Source organism: Onychostoma macrolepis, chromosome 08 (assembly GCF_012432095.1).
Source record: "Onychostoma macrolepis isolate SWU-2019 chromosome 08, ASM1243209v1, whole genome shotgun sequence".
NCBI lineage: Eukaryota > Metazoa > Chordata > Actinopteri > Cypriniformes > Cyprinidae > Onychostoma > Onychostoma macrolepis.
In genome coordinates this window covers 18,606,017-18,630,081 of record NC_081162.1, presented here as the reverse complement: position 1 = coordinate 18,630,081, position 24,065 = coordinate 18,606,017, and the positions used below count along the sequence as shown (strand labels likewise).

The 24,065-nt window shown below is 39.0% G+C and overlaps 3 protein-coding genes across 4 annotated transcripts in view; 2 read left to right on the top strand and 1 right to left on the bottom strand.

Annotated features, from left to right (window-relative positions):
* Nucleotides 1–6,082, top strand: part of notch2 (notch receptor 2) — a 47,074-nt gene extending 40,992 nt beyond the window's left edge. Inside the window, exons 26-34 of one of the 2 annotated variants that reach the window (XM_058785035.1) lie at nt 1,451–1,801; nt 1,898–2,040; nt 2,144–2,348; nt 2,699–2,789; nt 2,880–3,033; nt 3,154–3,476; nt 4,080–4,227; nt 4,350–4,447; nt 4,556–6,082. In XM_058785035.1, coding sequence (XP_058641018.1) covers nt 1,451–1,801; nt 1,898–2,040; nt 2,144–2,348; nt 2,699–2,789; nt 2,880–3,033; nt 3,154–3,476; nt 4,080–4,227; nt 4,350–4,447; nt 4,556–5,947 — 2,905 coding nt within the window. In that variant the 3' untranslated portion in view covers nt 5,948–6,082. Of the gene's footprint in view, nt 1–1,450; nt 1,802–1,897; nt 2,041–2,143; nt 2,349–2,698; nt 3,034–3,153; nt 3,477–4,079; nt 4,228–4,349; nt 4,448–4,555 lie in introns of both variants that reach the window. The other variant, XM_058785034.1, reaches the window with a different exon arrangement.
* Nucleotides 6,083–8,485: 2,403 nt separating this feature from the next.
* On the top strand, nt 8,486–15,897 carry slc35a3a (solute carrier family 35 member A3a). Its single transcript, XM_058785040.1, has 9 exons — nt 8,486–8,629; nt 8,718–8,844; nt 9,544–9,766; nt 11,182–11,336; nt 11,416–11,538; nt 11,637–11,811; nt 14,146–14,264; nt 14,441–14,574; nt 14,721–15,897. Exons 3-9 carry the CDS (start codon nt 9,577–9,579, stop codon nt 14,809–14,811), a joined length of 987 nt encoding a protein of 328 aa, XP_058641023.1. The 5' UTR covers nt 8,486–8,629; nt 8,718–8,844; nt 9,544–9,576; the 3' UTR covers nt 14,812–15,897.
* Nucleotides 15,556–21,177, bottom strand: fam78bb (family with sequence similarity 78 member Bb). The gene is made up of 2 exons (XM_058785045.1): nt 20,113–21,177; nt 15,556–17,880 (listed from the first exon to the last, which is right to left on the bottom strand). Exons 1-2 carry the CDS (start codon nt 20,373–20,375, stop codon nt 17,358–17,360), a joined length of 786 nt encoding a protein of 261 aa, XP_058641028.1. The 5' UTR covers nt 20,376–21,177; the 3' UTR covers nt 15,556–17,357.
* Nucleotides 21,178–24,065: the final 2,888 nt, after the last annotated feature.

Genomic DNA, 24,065 nt, shown 5'->3' with positions numbered 1-24,065 from the left:
GTCGCTGGAATATATTTGTAGCAATAGCCAAAAATACATGGTATGGGTCAAAATTATAGATTTTTCTTTTATGCCAAAAATCATTAGGACATTAAGTAAAGATCTTGTTCCATGAAGATATTTTGTAAATTTCCTACTGTAAATATATCAAAACTTAAAGCTGCAGTCCGTAACTTTTTTTGGGTTAAAAATGATCCGAAATCAATATTTGAGCTAGTACATAAACAGCCAGTGTTCAAAACTATCGCCTTTAGCCCGATTCACAACGGTTAGTTTATAATAATGCTTTCTAATTTGAGTGGTACGGGTAGGTTTTCGCGGGAAATTCGAGCATGGCACTGCGTCATTACGTCACGTCTGTAAACATGAAGAAGTTTTCCCAGCTACTAGGCCTATCACATGTGAGGATCCTGCAGGTGGCGGATCATTTATAGCCTTTTCTCACTGCAGCTAGAATAATTAAATGTATCATTTTGATGGCGGAATGTAATCCAGAAAGGATTTTGTTTATTAAATTAAATTATATTCCAGTTTTAAATGTGCTTCTGATTACAGATAGCCTGGGATTACACAAGATTTGTATTTTAAAGACAACCAGTTCGAAGGGAGTATAGTTTGCTTTTTGGGTTAAAAGAATTTCTTAATTTGAAATTCGAATGGCATGACAATTAGATTAGACTGTACAGAAATTGAAATCTACAAGCTAATGCACACTATACTCATTGTCATACAATGCTGATGTTGTTAACATTAATAATTTGAGAATAAAGTATAATAATAATAATAATTTGCACAGTTAGATGTGATATGAGCTAACCGATCGTTAGATTTAATTACCATTGGTAGGGCAATTTATTGTAGACCTAATGCTTTTTTCCTCAGTTGGTCGGGAAACAAACTTGGCAGACTTGTTCAGATGGCAATATACGGTGAAAATTCTTATTTGGGTCATATATTCCAAGAATCTGTGATTCCTAAGTACAGTATCCACACCGGTGCGGTGACTGACAGCTACACATACTCCTCAAAACATTCGATTCATCTGCGCTGGAGCCGTGACAGAGTACAACCCCACGCACGGAAGATAATTCCGCACAGAGCTGCAATTACAGGTTTTCAAACAGAGATGGTGACAGAGGCAAAACTTAAGGACTGCAGCTTTAATTTTTGATTAGTAATATGCATTGCTAAGAACTTAATTTGGACAAATTTAAAGGCGATTTTCTCAATATTTTGATTTTTTAGCACCCTCAGATTCCAGATATTCATATAGTTGTATCTCGGCCAAATATTGTCCGATCCTAACAAACCATACGTCAATGGAAAGCTTATTTATTCAGCTTTCATATGATGCATACATCTCAATTTCCAAAAATGGACCCTTATGACTGGTTTTGTGGTCCAGGGTCACATATAATAATGAATATTAATTACCCTAATTTCTCCATAGATATGACCGATACTGTGCAGATCATTACGCCAATGGTCATTGTAACCAGGGCTGCAACACAGAAGCATGTGGCTGGGATGGTCTGGACTGTGCCACAGATACTCCTCCCAAGCTGGCTGATGGTACACTGATGATCGTGGTGCTGCTGCAGCCCGAGGAGCTTTTGGGTGACCTTAAGGGTTTCCTGCGCTCTTTGGGGACACTGCTGCACACCAACCTGAGACTTAAGCTGGATGAGCATAAGAGACCTATGGTGTACCCATACTATGGAAATGAGGAGGACGAAATACAAAACAATATTGCCTCTATGAAGCAACGTGAAAAACGAGAGCTGGAGAGGGAGGTTATTGGGTATGTTCCTCACCCAGAAATGAACATTTTGTTGTTTACCTTCATGTTGTTGTGTTTGTATAAATTAACATGGTTTTGGATGTCTCCTTGGTTTAGATCAAAGGTTCACCTGGAGATTGACAATCGACAGTGTTCTCAGCACTCGGACGAATGCATCTCCAGTGCAGACCAGGCTGCAGCCTTCATAGCTGCCGAGTACCTGAAATCACAGCTGCAGTACCCTGTCTACTCTGTGGGCAGTAAGTGAACTAGTTAAACGGGGTCCTAGCAAAAAGGAATTGTGGTTTTTCACTGTGTTGTGCTCTCTTTATAAACTTTGTTAACCATCCTCTTCCTCTTCAGGTGATAAAGATTCAGTACCCCCCATGCCCCCTCTCCTGTACCTGGTTGCTGTGGCTGCAGCTATCATCATACTGATTTTGGTTCTGGGTGTGTTGGCTGCCAAGCGTAAACGCAAGCATGGGACTTTATGGCTTCCTGATGGCTTTCTGGCAAAGAAAGACAGCAAGCGGAGGGAGCCAGTGGGACAGGATGATTTTGGCATGAAGTAAGTGTGCGCCTGATCTCCACAATGATCTCAAGATATTTTTGTTGCCTTCATGTTGCCATAGGAAGTTCTTGATTAATTGAGTAGGAATGATGCGACAGTGTGCTTTTTCAACTGATATTGTAAATATTTTAGATATTATACACTGAACACATCATACATGTTGTTTAAAATGTGTGAGTGGGCAATTTCATAGCTCTTTTGTGCTTAAACATTATGAGATAAAATGAATATATGATGCTTTAAAAGCAACAGCAGCCTGAATCTTTTTACATGCTTTCTGTTAACCTGTTGATTTCAGGTGGCATCTTAAGTCAACCCTTTTTTCTCTATCCTCCTCTTTCTTTCAGGAGCATGCAGAAACCACAGGATGGAGGGTTGATGGATGGCAGTTCTACCCATCATTGGTCAGAGGAGGATCATCTATCTAAAAAACCTAGGGTAAGAGACGGTACCTCCACAGCCCTGAAGATGACCGTAACAGATCCCTTTGTTTATGATCAATCTGAATGGACCCATCCAACCTCACAGATGGAGGATAAGCCATTGCTTCCTGTCGGAGTGGATGGAGGAGTGGACAGGAGAGAGTGGACCCTGCAGCATCACAAAGCCGCGGACATCTCACTTACTCCCCCTCAGGCGGACATAGACATGGACAGCCTGGATGTCAATGTTAAAGGACCAGGTTAATAGACTAAGATTCTTTCTTATTCACAATCTTAGTAGATGAGGAAAGAAGGTTTTCACTCTTTTGTTTTCCTTTTAAAAATGTTGACTTACTCCGTATTCTCTTTCATGCTCATAGATGGTTTCACTCCTCTCATGCTGGCATCTCTACGAAGTGGCAGCAGCCCTGATTGTGGCAGCATGCTGGGAGATGAGGAGGAGGAAAGTGGTGCTGACGAGCCTGGCCCAAACGTCATAACTGACTTAATTGGCCAGGGTGCTTCACTCAATGCCCAGACAGATCGCACCGGAGAGACTGCCCTTCACCTCGCTGCACGATACGCCCGAGCTGATGCCGCCAAGAGACTGCTGGATGCTGGTGCTGATGCCAATGCTCATGATAACATGGGCCGCACCCCTCTACATGCGGCCGTCGCGGCAGATGCCCAAGGAGTCTTTCAGGTGAGGGCATGTGCTTCTACTCATATGCCTGCTCATATGCCTAACTTCATCATGAATTACAGGTTTCCCAGAATCATGGAAATTATAAATGAATTTTAAACTTGTGACATCCATGCCTTGAAAACGTAAGGAAATTATTAAATAAGTCATGCAAATATCTATAGTGACTAACATATAATTGAGCTATACATCAGCTCTAAAATATTTAAAAATATATATATATTATAATAATAATAATTACCTAGAAAGTGCTCTTTAATAGTGATCTTTATGCTCTTTAATGGTAAATCTTTATACAAATAGTTTTCTTATTTTTAGATATAATAGAAAAAACAATAAGACAGTATTTATTTTAACATTATTTATAACAGTAATTATATACTTATTTATTTATATATTTGGAAAAAAATGAACTTGTGATCAGTCTACTTTCACTGTGGAAATTATATTTTTCAGTATTTTTCACTTTTGCATTAATATGTGTATATCATAATATATTGTTATCCATCAATGAAAAAAAAAATATTGTCATGTAATTGTTTTTGTTTCATAAATAGTTTTTAGCTGATCTGGGTCCTGTTTTGTTTGTTTTTGGAATTCCAGATTCTCATCCGTAACCGTGCCACGGATCTTGATGCCCGTATGAATGACGGCACCACACCACTCATCCTGGCAGCCAGACTGGCAGTGGAGGGCATGGTGGAGGAACTGGTGCACTGCCATGCAGATGTCAATGCTGTGGATGACCATGGTAAGATGAAAACCCGTATGAACATACATCACATTAAAGTACTTTGTTGATAAATGGAAAGAAGTAAATTCTAGACATAAAATGGACACTGTTTAATCCCATCGTTCTCATCTTATCCTCAGGCAAGTCAGCTTTGCACTGGGCCGCTGCTGTTAATAATGTAGATGCCACTCTAGTGCTACTCAAGAATGGAGCCAATCGAGACATGCAGGACAACAAGGTACTCGTTCATGTCTATTTGTTTATGTGCATGTTTAATCACTTTTTGAGTACACAGATGTTTTGTGTGTCAGCCAAACACTTCAGTTTTGTTTGTTCTGTGATGTAGGAGGAGACCCCCTTGTTCCTGGCTGCCAGGGAGGGCAGCTTTGAAGCAGCCCAAGTTCTCCTAGATCATTATTCAAATCGTGATATCACCGACCACCTAGACCGCCTGCCTCGTGATACTGCACAAGAACGAATGCATCACGACATTGTGCGTCTGCTGGACCAGTACAACCTGGTGCACAGCCCACATTCTGGGCCTAACCACGTGGGCAATGGTGGGGGACACTCCTCCATGATCTGTGGGACAAACGGCACAGGATTCATGATCGGCATGCGTCCAGGACCACAGGGAAAAAAGAATCGCCGAGCAGGAGGAAAAGCAAACACGGTTGCAGCCGGGACAGCCAAAGATCTAAAAGAAATAAAGGCGAAGAGGCGGAAGAAGCCGGCCGGAGGAGAGGGACCGAATGTTGTGGCGGTGGCAGGAGCCAGCGGAAATGTCACCAAAGCAGCTGGCGGCCTCTCTGAGAGCTCGGTCACCATGTCACCTGTGGATTCCCTGGAGTCTCCACACTCGTACGCTGGAGAGGCAGTGGCCACCACCAGCACGGCGAATTCTCCCCCTCTGCTCAGCACCCCGTCCGTGAGGCCCATGCTGCCTCCTGTGAGTCACATGTTGAGCCAACAGCAAAGCTGGGTGGGTTTGGCCAAACACAGCTACAATGGCCACATGTTTGGCCTCATGTCGCCCCACCAGATGAACGCGGGCCACACCAGCATGCAGCAGCACCACAGCCCGGGCATGCTCACCCCGATGAACGTCACCATGAGCCGTGAACAGCTGCCGCCCATTGTCACCTTCCAAATGATGGCAGCAGGCAACGGGCAGAGCCTCCTCAAGCAGGCGCAACAGGGGCAGATGCAGGCACAGGGGCAAAATCAGGCACAAAGTCAGCACCTGCACTGTAACCAGAGTATGATGTACCCCATGCCTGATGTGGGAATGCAGCACAGCTTGTCGCATACACTTCCACACCCCCACGGTCACAACCACGCACTCCCTCACGGGCTGCCTGAGAGCCAAGCACGACAAGTAGCTTCCTATCAGCCACGGCAGAGCCCCGTGGATAAATATCCAACGCCACCTTCCCAGCACAGCTACGCCACTGCCGGCTCCGAGGGAACCACCCCCGGTCATCCAGCGCACAATCCCAGCGAACACCCCTACCTCACTCCTTCGCCTGAATCACCCGACCCCTGGTCCTCGTCATCGCCCCACTCCAACTCAGACTGGTCCGATGTCACAACAAGTCCCACCCCTCTAGGAAACCCCCACACACTGCCTCCTTCCTGCCACACACACATTCCCGAACAAGCCCAGCTGCAGGCCCCGTCACAGGCTGCGCAGCCGACGCAGTCGCAGCAGTCACAGCGCAGCAGTGTGTATGCATAGGAACTTGGACCTTCGAGAGTTTAATTGCACGGCTGTTTTGATTGTCTCTCTCTTCAGCTGCCAGAGGAGTGGCCATTTATCCTTTCTCCATTCTTCAGCCTTTATTACGCTCTGCATGTTGACTTTGAAGTTTGCGTATCGTAAATTCCTGTTAGCCCGGATATTTCATCGCACAGAAGCCCCGGACTAAACAGAAAAGAGAGAAACAGCTTTAACAACTCGGGAATCCTGTTAATGACCGTCTACGATCTAGGACACTGTTACCAATGGACAATCACAGTGTCTCACAGAGTCTCGATTGTGGTTACTGTCCCCAATTTGGGGAAATTTATTTCAAGATTTAGTCAGACATTTTACAATTTGAAGGAAATTTTCTCATTTAATCTGCCATCTTTCTTTGATCATTTTTGTTGACGTTAAAAGTCAGATATGCTTAGTTGGCACCAACCTTAAAGGGATAGTTCACACGAAAAAGAAAATGATGGCATCATTTACTCGCTCTTCTGATGTTCCAAACCTGTATGACTGACTTTCTTCTCTTGAACACCAAAGGAGATATATTTAAAAATGTCTTTTTTGTCCATACAAAAACGTAAAATGGTTTAATTTTGTTTTGGACCCCACTGACTTTCATTGTATGAAGAAAAACATTCTTTACAATATCTTCTTTTGTGCTCCTCGTACAGGTTTGAAAGTACATCAGAGTTTATTGGTGAGCTATGCTTTTAACTGATAATGTAATATTTTTATATAATGGGTCAGCTTTCATGTGTTTAGATCAACCTGCATATTTTTTATTTTTTATTTTTTTGTAGTAATGAAATGTTGGTAGTACTTTTGTAGGTGGTACTTTTTTTGGCGATTGGTAACATGAATGTGCTACACATACATCTCATTCATTCATGTGTGGTTCAGAGCTAAACTGTGGTGTAAATAAATGTTACATTTTTATGTTATTTCCTTGTTGTCTGTTACGGTTTATCCTCTGCCTTGCCAATGATTAAGAGAGGTAGAAGGAGGTGTGTAAATATGAATGGGCTCCACTTTGTTTCTTTTGAAATGGTATGCAGTATTCAGTGGCCGCACAAACATGACAGAGGTTTGAAGAGGATTTCCAGCTGCCATCATCAAGCCGCTTGAGCCTTTCAGAAAACTAAATGTCTATACATAATATTATCAGTGCCTTTTACAACATCTTTGTAACCATTGTTACTATTTTAATTGTTTTGTTCTGCCTTTTTTGTGTTATTGAATAATAATATTCTGAGCAGTTTAACTTGTTCTGAAGTTGTATCTTTTATTTACATGAGTTTTAAATACATCATGTATTTCCTTCATCCTAAATACAATCAGCCTGTCTGAGCATCCGAATAAATCACTTGGTAATTTAGATAATAATACTTTATACAATCTAAATGTGCTGTTTCACTTTTTCAGTTTTGTGTTTTTGAGCAAAGCTTTATAAAACTGATTAGTACAATCACTTTTTTTTTTTTTTTTTTGTGTTTTGCACAATAAAGCCCCTGGGTCTCTGAAACGCCAAATAAACACTCATAATAGTATTTAGAGATGCATGCATACATTAGCCAGAGTGGTGATGAAATACTGTCAAAGGTCTTATGAACTTCCGGTTTGCTGTATTTGTGCAGGTGGGTGGATCAGTGATATTGTGTGTGCTCAAGGTCAATATTAAGAGAGTCTGCATATGCAAATAGAAACCTTTATGTACTATAGGCTCCATATGGCATGTTCTTTTTGGAAACAGTTGATATCCTGTAGCACTTAAGGGCCCTTCAACAGTATGATATTTAGTGTACTAAAATCTGAGGAATTTAATGGGTGTTAGTCCACCAAATAAAGATCAAAGGTTTTGGAACATTGTATCTTCACCCAAATGTTATGCAAAGCTATTTTTATATGTTCTGTATATAATTTTATGTTTTGGGTTTTTTATGCCTATTGTACTTTCTTTCCTGTTCACCAAATATATGCAATACAGTATGCTAGAATGAAGTAAATGTTTCGTCTTAGTATTTTATAGATTACAATTTGTGATTTAAATAAAAAAAATTTAAAAATCCTGTGTATTGGAAATAATCCAAGACAGTTGATGATTAAAATAGAGATGAAACACAAATAAAGGAAAACCTTTACAAGTTGATCTGGCTAAATGAATGAGTCCCCATCTCTCTCTCTTTCTCTCATCATTTAAGTGTATATGTATGTTTTTTATTCTTAAAAAATATCTAGGTCTCTTATATTTTTATTGAATTACTAAAGAAGACCTAAAGTCTCTCTCTCTAATTGTTATATATTTATTTATTAGGTTGATAGCTATTAGTGTTACAATTCCCCACTACTTGCAAAAGGAAAGCGTGCAAAAGGCATTTTATAACGATGATAAAAAAACGAAGACTAATAGATGCAATGCAAAGCAGGTGAAACGCGCTTCTCGATTAAGGTTCAGTTTGAAATCATTCTGTCCGCCAACCGACAGGTGGCGACAACGACACAATGAGGATCGAAACAACTAAACACTAGGAAGTACTGCAAGACTGTTGAGGTTCATATGAAGATTTTCTACACTTCAGTTGACAGTCTGCTTTTCATTCTTGATGAATGAGGGTATGCGGCATGGGTGGACACATAGCAGATGATCATGCGCGAGGAACACCCAGAACGGTTGATTTCCTCAGATAATAGCTTAGCTGCAGTAGCTGTCGGTGTGTAACTGTCAAAATAATTGAACTATTGAACTCACTGTGTGTAGATTCAACTTATGCAGAACTCATCTTGAAGGATGGATTTTTGACGGGGTTTTAACGTTTATGTTTGTATTCAAACTTCTATTCACAAACTGCAACTCTTCCGGATCTTTGCAGTAGTCTTCAGAAAAGGTGAGACTGTGAACATATTTTGCAGCTATTTTACCAAGTGGGATCATAGTTTTATGTCAAACGTCTGTCCTCTCGCGTCTGCCTTTTATTATGTTTGCGGTAAACTATAGACAAATTTAGTTTTAATATTTGAATCGTTTTTAGTCATTTACACTTGGTTGTTTCATTTAGCCGCTTATGCGTAAATACTCTTTACAACTGACTTTATTTACGCTTAAGTTGCAGAATATATGACTCTTTTTCTCTTTTTTTAAAAACCATTTTAACTATAAGTAATAAATATGTCATTGTTTACACCCTCATGTTGTTGACTGTATTTCTTTCGTTGAAACACAAAAGGAGATGTAAATGCAAAATGACAGCCTCAGTCACCATCGAGTTCCACTGTATAGAAAAAGATGCAGTGAAACTGAATGGTGACCAAGGTGTCAATTTGTCTTTCCACAGAACGAATAAAGTTTGACTGTAAATCATGACACACTTTTCATTTGACCGTGAATGTCCTATCCCTATCCCTTTAAATGTCCTAAATTTAGTAAACTGCAGGGTTAATATTTGTTTTCTTGGTTAAAGACACTATAGCTGTTGTTTATGGCCATTAATGTTTACAGAGCAGCTTGCTTGTCAGACCCAGCTGGGACAACATTGTATTTCAACATCTGTCTGCTCTTTGCCCCTTTCTTTCTCATGTCACCCCAGTCTGTCGTGGTCTCCTTGTGAGAGGCTGTCATCATGGCATCAGCCAAGCTGAAGTACCTCTCTCTGGGGATTCTGGTGTTCCAGACCACGTCCCTGGTGCTCACCATGCGTTACTCGCGCACCTTGCAGGGCGACGGGCCCCGTTACCTGGCCTCCTCTGCCGTGGTGGTCGCAGAGTTCCTCAAGATCCTCACCTGTGTGGGGCTCGTCTTCAAAGATCATAGTAAGTTTCATGGGGCTTCATTCATCCTTGAGATTGTTTTTGATATATTTTCCTGAAAGCACCATAGTAATAATGTAGTCAGACTATAGTTCTTAGAAAGTCATTCACATTTCTATTAGTGACTGTGAATGCAGTGAGAAATTCAGTTTGTCTGTATTTAAAGTTTGTGAGATGCGTGAGACAAATAGTTGCATTTGCGTAGTCTGTTTACTTTGGAATTTACTTCCAAAAGTTTTATGGTACTCGCCTTTCTTCACACATAACATCTGATGAAAGTAAGAAATTACTAAATATTTTATTCAAATGTCCCTTGGGCTGTAAAACGATTAATCATATGATTAATCACATTCAAAATAAACGTTTATGTTTACATACTATATGCGTGTGTACTGTGTATATTTATTATGTATATATATAAATACACACACATACGTATATATATTGAGAAACATTTTTTAATTTATATATAAAATATAAATGATATACAAGTATAAATACATAACATTTTAAAATATATACATGTTTGTATTTGCGATATATGCGACTATGTATACATAATAAATATACACAGTACACACACATAGTATGTAAACAAACTTTTATTTTGAATGCGATTAATCACGATTAATCATTTTGCAGCCTTACTTTAATGTCTCTGTTTAAATTCATATTTCAATAATTTAATAAGATATTTGCAGGTCACATGACATGCAGGTAAACAAATAAGATATATATTATTTATATTATTTAAATATATATATATATATATATATATATATATATATATATATATATATATATATATATATATATATATATATATATATATATATATATATATATATTTATGTATTATTGTGATTTGTTTTTATCTTTAAATAATTTATTTTACATTTTTATTTAATTATTGCTAGCTTTTTAATCAATTCATGAACCCCTGCTGTTCCCTCCAACATGACTGAAATAGACTGAAGAAAATAAAATAAAATTTATGTTGCAGTCTTTGTAAACAGTTGTATGGGAGTGTTTCCCATACAACTGTTTACAAAGACTGCGGCAACATAAATTTTATTTAGAAGAAATAGTGTAAACATGTATGGAGACAATTTCTGTACACCCAAAAGTAGCAAGTGGATTACTAATTAATTTACAGTCAGAAAACAGAATGTAATATTGTGAAAACAGTAATATTGTGAAATGTTATTGAATGCATCTGAGTGTTACGTGATCCTTCAGAAATTATTCTAAGATGCTGATTTGGTGCTTAAGAAACATGTTTTCTTATCAGTGTTGAGAACAGTTGTGCTGCTTAATATTTTTGTTTAAAAGAACAGCATTTATTTGAAATTAAAATCTACATTGGCTGTGAATTTTATGTATTATTGCCAGGTAACTGCTGTGTCTGTGTGAAACAGGTTACAGCGGCCGAGCGCTGAGCAGTATTTTGAGACAGGAGGTTCTACACAAGCCTATAGAGACGCTGAAGCTGGCGATTCCTTCAGGGATCTACACGCTACAGAATAACCTGCTCTACGTAGCACTGTCCAACCTCGATGCAGCTACCTACCAGGTAAGTCACAATCCATCCACTAGTTGCCTTATTTTTATGGCTATCATTCTTATGTTTTTTTTTTCTTTTACACTTCTAGGTGACATACCAGTTGAAAATCTTGACCACAGCCCTGTTTTCGGTTTCTATGCTGGGCCGCAGGCTTGGGGTGTACCAGTGGTTGTCTCTGCTAATTCTTATGGCCGGCATTGCACTTGTACAAGTAAAAATACCTTGATTAGAGTTTACATACCAAAAAAACCTCAGTTTTGTTATAGTCTTTGATGTATTCATGTAGTTCATGATTGTTTGTTTGGACAGTGGCCAGCAGACTCCCCGTCAGACCCACAGAAAGAGCAGCTGACTGCAGGCTCACAGTTTGTAGGGCTGGTGGCCGTGTTGGTAGCCTGTTGCTCTAGTGGGTTTGCTGGTGTCTACTTTGAGAAGATCCTTAAAGAGACCAAACAGAGTGTTTGGGTCCGAAATATCCAGCTTGGTAAGTATGTTTATAAGGAAAATGGCTCTTATATTATACTCTATATTGAATTTAAAAGAGGGTCAGTTATGCAAAAAGAAATAGTTCAAAAATGAAAATGTACTACCCTTAGGCCATCCAAGATGTAGATGAGTTTGTTTCTTCATCAAAACAAAAGAGATTTGGACAAATGTAGCATGACATCACTTGCTCACTAATGGAACCTCTCCAGTGAATGGGTGCCGTCAAAATGAGAATTCAAACAGCTGATAAAAACATCACAATAATCCACTCAAATCCAGTCCATCAATTAATGTCTTGGAAAGCAACAGTTTAAAGAGTCCTCTATTGATAATATTGTTTCCTCCAGTGAAAAAAAAAACATCTCCTCTGAATCAGGAGAGAAATAGGCAGAGATCAAGTGAAAACAGTCATAAACAGCATTAAACAAACATGTTGATGGATTTTGATGTGAGAAGACAACAGGGGATGGACTTTTTCACTAGAGAAAGCATTATTATAAATTATGGACTTTTTTCACCTTAAGTAACAGTTTGAATTTAAAATGCCTTGATGAATTTATTTATTACAAACACACATCTTTTCACTTCACAAGACCTTAATTGGTGGATTGGAGTTGTGAGTATTACTTTAGGGTTATTGTGATGTTTTTATTAGCTGTTTGGACTCTGATTCTGGCGGCACCCATTCACTTTAAAGGATCCTTTGGTGAGCAAGTAATGTGTTTCTCAAAATGTGTTCCGACGAAGAAACAAACTCATCTACATCTTGAATGGCTTGCGTTTTATTTTGGGTAAACCATTCCTTTAACTAGATTAAAGATTTTTTGTGAATCTTGATGATATGCTTGGTGCTAAAATTATATTTTTACACCTCCTGCCATGTAAAAATATTAAATAGATTAAATATAATTTTTCTAAAGCACAGGTCAGGAACCTACAGTATTTAACATGAACTGCCATTTTTAGCATCTGCTAAGTGCAAAGTATTGTTTAAAAAGCAACATAAAAGCAGATCAAACTGCATCACTGTGATGGGAGACTACACCTATGTGTGCTAGACAGTGCAAACACACCTGCCAGCTGCTGTGCTAGAAGGATTTTGCATATAAAGTCATTGAATAAATTGTGGGGTTAGTGTAATCAGAACCTCACAGAGGGCACAGATTTTAGACTGGGTAAAAATATATGATGCTTTTCCTCAGTCTAAACATGTAAGTGTTCAGATTGAATTAACACTTCGCACAGCTTAGGTGAAAATGAACTGACAGTATCGAGCACTTTGACACGCATAACCTGTTTTTACACTAGAAGTCTGTTAACCATATAATCTGTATTGCTGAGAGACGATCTCAAATAGGTCAACTAGGTTTTATTTATTTTTGCAAGCAAAATCCTTGCTTAAAACAGTCTAAGGTCACATTCAGGAGCTTTGGCTAATATTTATGCCTGTGTGTTTTCATTCTTGCCATGTGGAATCTCAGTGTAGGGTTTATTTATAACTGGCAATGTGTGAATTTAGCGTCTGTAGTGATTCACCTCCTAATGTGAACTTCTGTTCATCATGATGAGCTGAGCCAAAAAAGCATCTCTGTTCTTCAATGAGTGCCAACATAATTTGATAACCTATAATTTGATCATATCAAAGTTCTCGGAATGAGCCATTCATTTATTCACTTGCATTTATAAGCTACTGTTCAAAAGTTTAAGCTCAGTAAGATTTTTTTTGTAGTAGTAGTAGTTTTTTTGTCAGGACACATGGATCGAATGTGTCAGCAAAAGATTTATAGTAGTACAAAAGATTTCTATTTGAAATAAACGCTGTTCTTTTTTAACTTTGTATTCATCAAAGAATCCTGAAAAGAAAAGAAAAGAAAAGAAAAAAAAAAACAGGTTTTCTGAAGGAGTTTGTGCCACTGGGTAACTGAACTAATGGCTACTGAAATAGCCTTGCTATCATGGAAAATAAAATGCATTCAAATGTATTAAAATAGAAACGTTTTAAATTCTAATAATAGTTTATAATATTAATGTTTTACTGTATTTTTGATCAGATAAATGCAGTAAACGTTTGAATGGTAGTACAGATGAAATCATTCATTTACTGTTTGTGATTTTAAATTCATTTTCATATTTGTTCAGTCTTAATTATAAATGTATTTATAAATTAATAATTGAAATATATAAATGATGTGTATAAATCAATTCATAATTAATTGATGTATTTTGTAATCAAATTGTAATCCTATTTATTTATTTCCAAAAAACATAGCTGAGTGCTGTTGTATTTCAAACAAAACTAAATGTTTTGCCCTCTGTGTCTTCTGTGTTGCAGGCATGTTTGGCCTGATTTTTGGGATCTTCGGGATGTTGGCCTACGATGGTGACAGAGTCCAAGAACACGGAATGTTTCAGGGCTACAACATGCTGACCTGGATTGTGGTCGCTCTCCAGGTGAGCTTGAACACTTTTTAGACTTCTGAAGTGCAAACAAGTTTACATGTGAGTGAGTACTGATAATTGCTTCATCATCAACAGCTAACAGGAAGCAGCACAAGAGCTTTTCCCCTGCAACGCATTAATGTGCAACAATATAAATTGATTTTTTTAATTTTTTTTATTTCCCACAGGCTCTTGGAGGGCTTGTGATAGCTGCTGTCATCAAGTATGCTGACAACATACTGAAAGGCTTTGCTACATCACTCTCAATTATCCTCTCCACATTCATTTCATATTTCTGGCTTGAGGATTTTGAGCCTACCAGGTAAAAAGGACTTTAAAAAAAAAAAAAAGTTTTATGACTTGTGATCAATGAATGTTTTAAATTCAATTAATTTAAAGTAAAAAAAAAAAAGAGGTATTTAATTGAAATGAGAACTGAAAACCCACTTGTTCTTCTTTTCTGTCCAGTGTGTTCTTCCTGGGCACAGTATTTGTCATAATGGCGACGTTTCTCTATGGTTATGAGAGCAAGCCGGCACCCAACCCAAGCAGGGCATGAAAAGGGGATGGACGAGGTGAAAGTGGATGGAACAAAAGGATGAAATGAGTGGAAGGACAGAGAAGAGGAGAGGAGGCGTAGAGAGCAGGAAAAAAGGATTGATACAAGGTTGGATAACAGGCTGGGCCACTGCTGTGCAGTGCTGAGCTGAAGCACACTGGGAGAAATGCTCTGGGTCTCTGGTCTCAGTGAAACTCACGTCTTACGTGAAAAACTTTAATCGGCGCTGATCACATTAATGGGTGATGGACTAAAAACACTTCATAGCGTGCCATTTTCAAATGTTGCTGGAGACCTTTTTTTGGACAATTAGGACTTGAACCATGAGCACAAAACTTGTGCGGCTTCATCTTCAAGGGGCAATGGCTGCTTTTGATTCGCAAAAGTGGCCTGCAGTAATTTGCCACAAATGAAACTTGAATCTCTGCAATGGATGTTACTAAGGGGGTCGTTTCGTCACTGTATTTTTGTCATTATTCAAACTGCTTAAGTCCTAAAAAATATTTTATACTATTTTAATTGACTGAGTTGCTGGGTTAGTTTCTTTGCTGTAGAAATTAAGGGAATAAGGGATCTTTTGTGAATAGAATGTAAACGTTTGATATTATTATTATTATTATTATTATTATTATTATTATAATGAAAATTATAACAATACTTAAGATGATACCAGCCAGTCAGTTTGTGGGATGTTGTGATTAATTTACAGATTACCTCTGTCACCAGGCAACAAAGAATACTTGAGTTACTCCGTTATATATGCAAGGAAGTGCTTTTTTTTTTTTAGCGACTTTGCACTGTGTGAAGCTATATTAGTATCTGGTGAGGAGTAATAATAAATCAGGTGCATAATTAGCTTTTCTTTTTTCAAACAATACACACATTTTCACCAGGGCAGCACAAAATTGAAAAGAAAAGGCATGGCATTTTTTCAAAAGGTGTAAAAACAATGCATGCAGTCACAGCTTGAAAAAGGTAATTAATTAAAAAGGCAAATAGATTTTCCAGTCAGGACAACTCTAGCTGCCCCAGTCCTTCACAACACACTGTGAACCTCAGAATCAATAAAATCTACGGTGACCTCTGAAGACCAGCATTGGGTCATTTTTGAAGTCTGCAATCCCATATGGCATCATGAATTCAGTTTATGCAAATCCAGTGGTTTTAATGCCTTAAAGCGAACTGATTGGATCCATTTTTGATAATCAAACAATCACTCCACTGTAATTTGTGCAGGCGCAGGACTCTCCAGAGGAGGAAGAGGAGGGTGCTTCAAAGAAGGCGGTTGAGTGTTTGTTGTGCTTTTGTGTCTGGATGTGTGTTTGTTATCTCCGTAGGAAGGTCCGGATAGTTTTCACCTCTCTAATGAGTAGCGGTGGGAGTTGGTGTTTGCAGCTCTGTTCAAATCTCTTTCTTCCCCTCCCTCGATTCCCTCGCTCCCAGGTGAGCAGAACAGTGAATTAGTAGACAGCTCCAGACATTCTTAAGCTTGGAGCATGGAAATTTAAGCAGCCAAAGTTCCCTCATTTCCACTGCAGCGGTATTCACAGTCCAGGTTATGCTCAGTGGAATTCAGAAGTCTTACATCTCTTCTTACTTAAATTATGCAGTGCTGAATAGCAAACATGCCTGATGGTTAAAGCTTCCTGCTGCCTTCAAAATTAACTTTCAGTAAAACTGATTGAACTGAAAGGCAATGCTGAATTCAGCTGTAGACCTCCTGAAGTCATGCATTCATGCACAACTGCTTTTTTTGTTTTGCAACATTGTGTATCTATAATTAGGATGTAAAGCTTGCTGCTCTGCCTGAGCAAGACTGGCTTATGTGTAGCTCAGACATTTTACACTTACAGAGAACTTTTAAAAGAAAATGTTGGAGCCAAGTAATCTGTGAATAGTTGAATAGTCTGTGATTTCAACAGCCTTTTAGGGATACTCCACCCGCATTTCTTTCTTCTGCATAAGAATGTTTTGAAGAACACTGGGAACCAAACAACACTAATACATATATATTAGTCATACAGGTTTGGAACGACATGAAGGTCATAAATTATGACAGGAATTAAAATTCTGGTCCAGTATCCCTTCATGTAGAAGTATGGTTTCTTCTCCTGTACTTGAGTCTGAGGATTTAAGGCAAATGTCAATATCAAATTAAAGGGACAGTTCACCCAAACAATAATTTTTCCGAAACCTGTCTGTCTGACTTTCTTTTGTGGAATGCAAAAAGTTTCAATGTATGGGTTTCTCGCCCCCAGTGCAATGAAAGTCAGTAGGGTCTAATGGTTTTTTTTTTTCATTGGATGGACAAAAACATTGTTTAAAATATCGTCATGTGTGATCCGCAGAAGGAACAAACATCATACAAGTTTGGAGTGACATGAGAGTGAGTGAAAGATGATAGAATTTTCATTTTTTTGAATGAACTGTCCCTTTAAGTGTCTCCAAGGCTGTTCAAGAACCAATTATCTATTTAAAGGCAGCAGTGTGGATTTAAGGCAGATTGACTATTTTGATTAAGAACCTTCAAGTTTTGCCACAACCTGCTACTTAGAGGGAATCACCACCAATGGCGGTCCTCGCTTGGGCCTCCACATTAGCACTTGTGCGTCATTAGCATTGGGTTTACCCAAAGCATTAGGAGGGATCGGCTCCATATGGGTCAGCACCTTGGGCTGATCCTGGTGCACCCGGCCGGTGAGTCTTGCTCGAGAGCCCAAAGGCTTGGAGGGGTCCACAGCAATGTCCACTTTCATCCTCCACTTCACTGTCTGCAGGAGGATCTTCTCCTGTGTGGCCATATTCAAAGCCACCAACCAAGTGGTGAAGCTCTGGTCGCGTTTGATCCGCGTGAGCAAAGACACATTGCTCTCGCTCACCGGTACGGCCCATGTTACGCTGGGGTAGAAGTTATCGTTCATGCTGACAGTGAAGCGTGAAGGTTTGGACGTGGGGCCGGAGAGGGTCACAGTTTCAGTCGTGTTTCCGTACCACGGGTAACTCACGCCGTCTGAGTCGCTGATGGCCTTCACCAGTCCTTCTCGTAACTCTGGCAGCTCCCAGCTTGACCTGTGGAAATTAACATTTAGAGGTTAAACAAACAACCCCAGTTGTGCTGTTGAATATACAGTGGTGGCCAAAATGATTAAAACACTAGTATTTTGACCAGCTAAAAAATGGTTTTAAGTCAGTTATAGTGTGTCAGTAGGAAATGTCAGTTTACATTTCCAAACATTAATTTTGCCATTAATTTGAATAATCCAGTGATCAATGTTTCCAAGATGCTTTAAGAGACCTACCTGAAAAACTATGCGCAAGTGCATCTAGGGCAAAAGCTGCTTTAAATGTAAAGGATGGTCACACCAAATGTCGAATTAATTTAGTTAATAACTGATAATGTCATAAATGGACGTTCTTTATTTTTGACAGCATCCTAATTTTACAGCATTTTTACACAAGTGCCTAAAACTTTTAACAGTACTGTAGCTTTGCAGGTAGGTTTCTTGAAGCGTCTTGGACACGTTGCCACAGTTATTCTGGATTTAGTCTGTCTCGGTTTGTTCTGTTTCTTCACTTCAGTCTTTCTTCCTTCAGACTGGATGATGATCATGGACCATGGATGACTGTTGTCAGACTCTCACTGGATTTTTGCAGTTAATGCCCAAATGAATGTTTGGAAATATAAACTTATATTTCCTACTGACACACTACAGCAAATGATAGAAATAACTGACTTAAAACCATTTTTTAGCTGGTCAAAATACTAATGTTCTAATAATTTTGGCCACCACTGTATAAATGTAAAAAGATGGTGAGTCCAAGTGTACAAATGATAATTGGGGTTAAGGATGACATTCATTATCAGGGTCCCAGCTGCCAGTGTAAAGTGACTCAGTGTGAGAGGACGTTAATGTGGCTGGGTGTTGTTAGGTATGACCCGACGCTGGCATTTCTTCTTTGGTACAGCACCATCTGTGTCACAGAAAACCCCACGCAACCACCCGCTCAGGCAGTAATACACACCCCCACACACATGTCCACACCTCCACACAGACAGGCCCCCCAGGCAGCATCAGAAGGGCCCACATCACGCGTCACAGGGCTCGTGGGTGGGTGTGAGAATGTCTCTATCTCGTTCTCCTGCTCTGTCTTTATTTGTAGATTAGGCAGTGAGCACGTAATTGCGTTCGCCTGCGATACTAAACTCTGTTTAGTGCAACCACGCTGATGTTTCAGAGCAGCTATTCTGTTTTTATCCACTGCCTCTCCCCGTCTGATCCAGTGACAGGCTGTGAAACTCATTTGTGGGAGTATAAATGAAAGAGCAGTGACTGATGAAGGTGCAAACACTCCTTCCCTCAGGCACTGAGCTGATGTATGCATACTCTATGTGAATATAAATCACTGGTGCACTGCACTGAAGTTATCGTTTGCTTCACACCATTTGAAGACATAATTAAACAAAGTGCCACATATAAATGAAAGATTTACTCATATTAACAGTGTGACGGATGGGTCAATGACATTTTCTAAAATAATATATTCTGAAATACATTAGAAATTGAAAACAGGTTCGTTATAGAAGTGGATTTTTAATTTAAATCCACTTTGATATATATTTTTTTTTATTTGGCTTAAAGTAAAAATACTTTCCTGAGAATTAGAAAAAAAGCAAAAGAATGTCATTAAAGGGCTGAAATTCTGGACAGTAGAAATGGAAATTGTATGGACAATAGAAATGGTTCAGCGTATTGTTTTATTAGTCTGTTACTTTAAAAAATAATAATTTTAAATAATTGAATATAAATAACTTTTGTCCATCTAATCAAAGTCACCACAACATAATATTGATCATAACATTTTTTTTAACAAATTAAAACTTTTTAAAATCGGGTATTTTTACTTTTTTGAACAAATGAACGAACAAACAAACACACTTTGTTCAGGACAAATTGTGTAACTCTTGATATTCATGAATCATGACTAAAAAAATGACTTTTTTCATTGATGGTTACACTACTTTACATTTTTGGAGTTGCTTATTGATGGTTATAAACCGTTTTGTTAATATTTCTGAAACCTGGACTCAAAGGTTACATTTTCTAAGTTTGCACTTTTTTCCTAGGATTTCAAGCTTTAAAATAAATAAATAAATAATAATAATAATTTGTCATCTTGGACATCCTTATTTGGCGTTGACCCACATAAATTATTTCTTTTCAGTGGGAAAATGTTCCTAATTTTAGATCAGGATGTGTGTTTATGGTCAGGACTAAGTCATAAAACATGCACTATGCTTACATGCCGAGGTCTCCATAAGTGTTGTAGAATTCCATTTGAGTACACGCTTGAATCCAACCCACCATCCAAGCCTCGTTTCGAGGGATCGGCGGCATTACTATCCGAGCGGAGGCCTTGAAGTACGGAGTTTTGTAGCGGAGCACTATGGGTGAATTCTCCTCGATCACTGTCGGGCAGTGGTCAATAGTAGCAGAGACGTCGTAAACAACGATGTTCTCGCGTTTAATTCGGGGTTTGCAGGCGACGCTCTGAAGGCAACCCATGGCTGGAGAGGGTCAGAATCAGGGTAACCAACCAACCATGAAGGGTGTTTTTCCCTAATATAAAGATACTTTTATATTCCCTAAAAAACGCGTCAATCTAAGCTCATGTCCAGTCCAGGCGCCCAATGTAGTTGCTCCTCAAATTAATAAATGTATTTGAATTAATAAACACAAATCAAGAAACAAGACCGACATCAATCAATCAAAAGCACGTCTTTCCCCCCCAAGTCATTGCCATTTAGATATGATCAACATCAAATCTCTGTCTACTCGGGATCAACAACAGGTTGCAAGACCTCCGACCATCTCTTGATCTTTGATGTCCCCATGCCTGTGATTGTCAGTCGCGATCGGACTTGTGGATTGTTCCGGGCTCCCACTTCAATCTGATATGTTCCCTTTCAAATCCACATGGCCTTTTGCAGCTCTTCGCCCTTTCATCCGTTTCTTTCTGGTCCGAGTTTTCATGTCACAACCGGAGGCAGAAAAACAGTCAGGTGTGGCGGACCGCTCGCCTCGACAAGAGATGGTCGCGATTCTGTTTTTCTCGAATGATGTTTGCGCTTTCGGAACAACAAACAGTTTCAAAGTATTTCATTATTTACGACAGAAGAGGAACCGCAAGAAAAAGTATGTTACTCAGCGGAGCGTTGCTCTCGATCAAATCACATTTGACGTTCCTTTATAGCGTATATTCCTTCAGTAAACAGGCGTACACATATTAACACGAGATAAACCGCAATGATGTGCGCTGACAAAAGGACTGCTGTACGGCTTTTAAAATAAACCGTTCCCATCTCCGTTGTTGGCGTGCACACCGCGGTCGCTGTTCGGTTGCTGTGGTGCTGAATGAACGATCAGAGGCGCGTGGGAGTACCAGTGCACGTTATAGTCCTCCTCACGTAGCTACACTCCGTTCATCATCTTGGGGTCTCCGTTAATCAAAACCAGAAATAACTTTACAGTGCAATAATAGTATAATGACTGCTTGACTCAAGATTGATACCCAGAGTTTGGACCTGTTGATGTCGCTGAATATGAAAAACGTGTAGTCTAAAAATTCGTAATTCTTTAGTAATAGTATCCTATATTAAAACTTATGCATGAATATATTATCAGTGTTGAACAAGGCCCCTTCATATTTATTAGGTCCTTGTGACACGAATAGGCTGATATATGTAAAAGTGGAACAAATAAATAAATAAAAAGGTTAGGGTATAGCCGTCTTAAAAATGTTATTTTCATTCAAGTATAGTATATAAATGTGTAACGCACGTTACAGTAATCATAAAAGTAAGATTACATGTTAATCATTGCGCGCTAAATGTTCGTGAAGTTGCTATAGCAACAGTACACCGCTTGAGCGCCAGAATCAGTAGCCTACCGGACGTTTGATTGACAAAATAGTCAGCCTGCTGTCATTGCTAATTTTTATGTTAGATTTACATGTCACCAATATGTCTCAATAAGCTTATTTTTTTCCAAAAAAAAAAACACAGACTCAGTAAGTGCCTTGAATATAATATATGCTGTATGAAAATATTTTGTGCTTCATAATATAGCCTAGGCTACTTCAGACTCAAAAGGCAGTTTTACCACGGACTTTAAGAGCTACATTATCGCTCGAGAACTGAAAATAATAATTACCTTTTGTAACTTTGATCCATATTTACCTTCCCTCTCTCGTACATATTAGCTACTACAGGGGAGATTATACAGCGCGAGAGACATGTTCCGCTGCTTAATTGATGGCTTTCCGTGTAACCATGACAACCGGCATAGATGGACTGTCGTCACTAAGGCCGATCTCATGTCAAATTTATCCGACAGAGAAACATCACTGTGAAAATTGTCTGGTATCTTAAGTTAGTGTGAGGTCAGAATTAGATGACAGTGATTAGTGAATATGAATTCACCCCGGAGTAAAGTACAAATTTGACAGATTAAACGTAGACAGGTGTGAGTGACATCAGAGAATGCCTGCTTAGAATAAATCCCTTATTTTTCGCTTTACATAAAAGAGTCAGCTTAACGGATGAATGTTAATGACTGTCTGCGCTTCCAGCTCGTTCTTCTAAAGCCGAATTAATGCGCAGAGACCCGGTATCTGCCACAAGAGACATGAACAGCCAGACAAGGTGAGGTAGAGAGATTAAAAAAAAACAAAAAACAATAATAACCTTTAGACGTCGACCTCTCCTCATTTTATACCAGTAGGCCTATGCGAATTGAATATGAAAACATATATGTAGTATGAGTTATGAGTCACACAATCTGGTTTAAGGGCTTTCATAACACTGAGCACACAAAGAAAACTTGCCAAAAACAAAACAACAATAACAACAAAAAACGTTAATTTCCTATATTGACATTGGAAAAGTTATACTTATTTTTTTTTTTTGTAGTTTCAAAATTTTATCCTGTGCTTCCTTATTTGTTTTGTCTTATAAGTATTTTTGTTTTTTCTCTCAGTATGCTACCATCTCTGTGTCGGCAGAGAGCGCATTTACCAAAATATCCAGAAGGGGGAGACATTGCTTCTGAGTAATGCGCGTCAATTTTGGCACCTGCTCGGATCTTCTAGTAACGTAGACGTGGCTAAAGTCTTTGGATTTTTGGATTTAACGCAGAAAAGTGTTTCTGTAAAATATGTCTGCATTTCTGTTGCCTTCATCCATATGACACATATATGATTGTGATGCATATTCGTGGCTATTTTGTATTTCTGAATCTAGCTTGGGGTCAAAATGGCAATGGAGAGAACAAGAGAGTAAGCAGTCAAGAAAAATAACATGAGCATGAGCAGGAATCTTCATTTCAGATCACGCGCTTTGGTTCTATCAGATCAGGCTTCTGGTGGAGCGGATTAGAGCTCAGGTGAAAAAAGAGAACGGGAGAAAGAGAGTCTGTCAGGTAGCCCATCTGTCTGAGATGGCCCAGCGCTAATGGACAGGTTAAGATGGTCTGTAATCCTTACATGGGTGGGTAAATAAACCAGGACTTCTCTGTCCTTTGCTGAGCAAGTCTAGACCACTTTAGCACCTATTCAGACCGTGTAATGTGACTCAGTGGAGGAACAAGCATGAGAATCCTCCTTTAGTAAACAGTACAACAAAATACTTAAATCTATGGAATCTAGAGGAAACCGGGGCTGTGGAGTAGAACGGGGAAATCCCTAAAAACATCTGAGCATTTAATGCTGTGAATAGAATGTTCACTGGTTTGCTTGGTGTCTTTTAAGGTGACACGGAAAGTGTGTGTGTGTGTGTGTGTGTGTGTGTGGTACTGGATGAATTGTGGGAGGAGCACAGAAGGTGAGGAACTCATCAGAAACCTGTTTGTATCTGACCTTTCTGCTTTAATGAAATGTCATAAAGATAAAAGAGGAGTAATGTGTGTGTGTGTGTGTGTCGATGCAGGCCCTGTTTGTGAGTGTCAGCTGAATGTAGGCCTAGATGTGTACGTTATACGTTGTCTTCCTCTTTCTCCCTCCTCTCTCTGTCTTTCTCGATGTAATAAAAGGTTGGAGATGCTGAAGCTCCATCTCTCATCACTATTCAATGCTCAGCTACATCGCAGATGCCTGAGACCACGGCTCCTGCCAGACTTTCAGACTAATTACATTCAATCCTTTCACACTATTCAGCCTACTGTTTGATAATGAACATTTTCTGAAATGAAATAGAAAAA

Bases quoted from the DNA above. Each gene is read 5' to 3' on its own strand.
- fam78bb (XM_058785045.1), bottom strand. From the start codon at position 20,375: ATGGGTTGCCTTCAGAGCGTCGCCTGCAAACCCCGAATTAAACGCGAG. The intron at 17,881-20,112 runs GTAAGCATAGTG...TAATTTCCACAG, and splicing joins ACTTATGGAGACCTCGGCAT to GTCAAGCTGGGAGCTGCCAG.
- slc35a3a (XM_058785040.1), top strand. From the start codon at position 9,577: ATGGCATCAGCCAAGCTGAAGTACCTCTCTCTGGGGATTCTGGTGTTC. The intron at 14,265-14,440 runs GTGAGCTTGAAC...TATTTCCCACAG, and splicing joins GGATTGTGGTCGCTCTCCAG to GCTCTTGGAGGGCTTGTGAT. The intron at 14,575-14,720 runs GTAAAAAGGACT...TTTTCTGTCCAG, and splicing joins GAGGATTTTGAGCCTACCAG to TGTGTTCTTCCTGGGCACAG.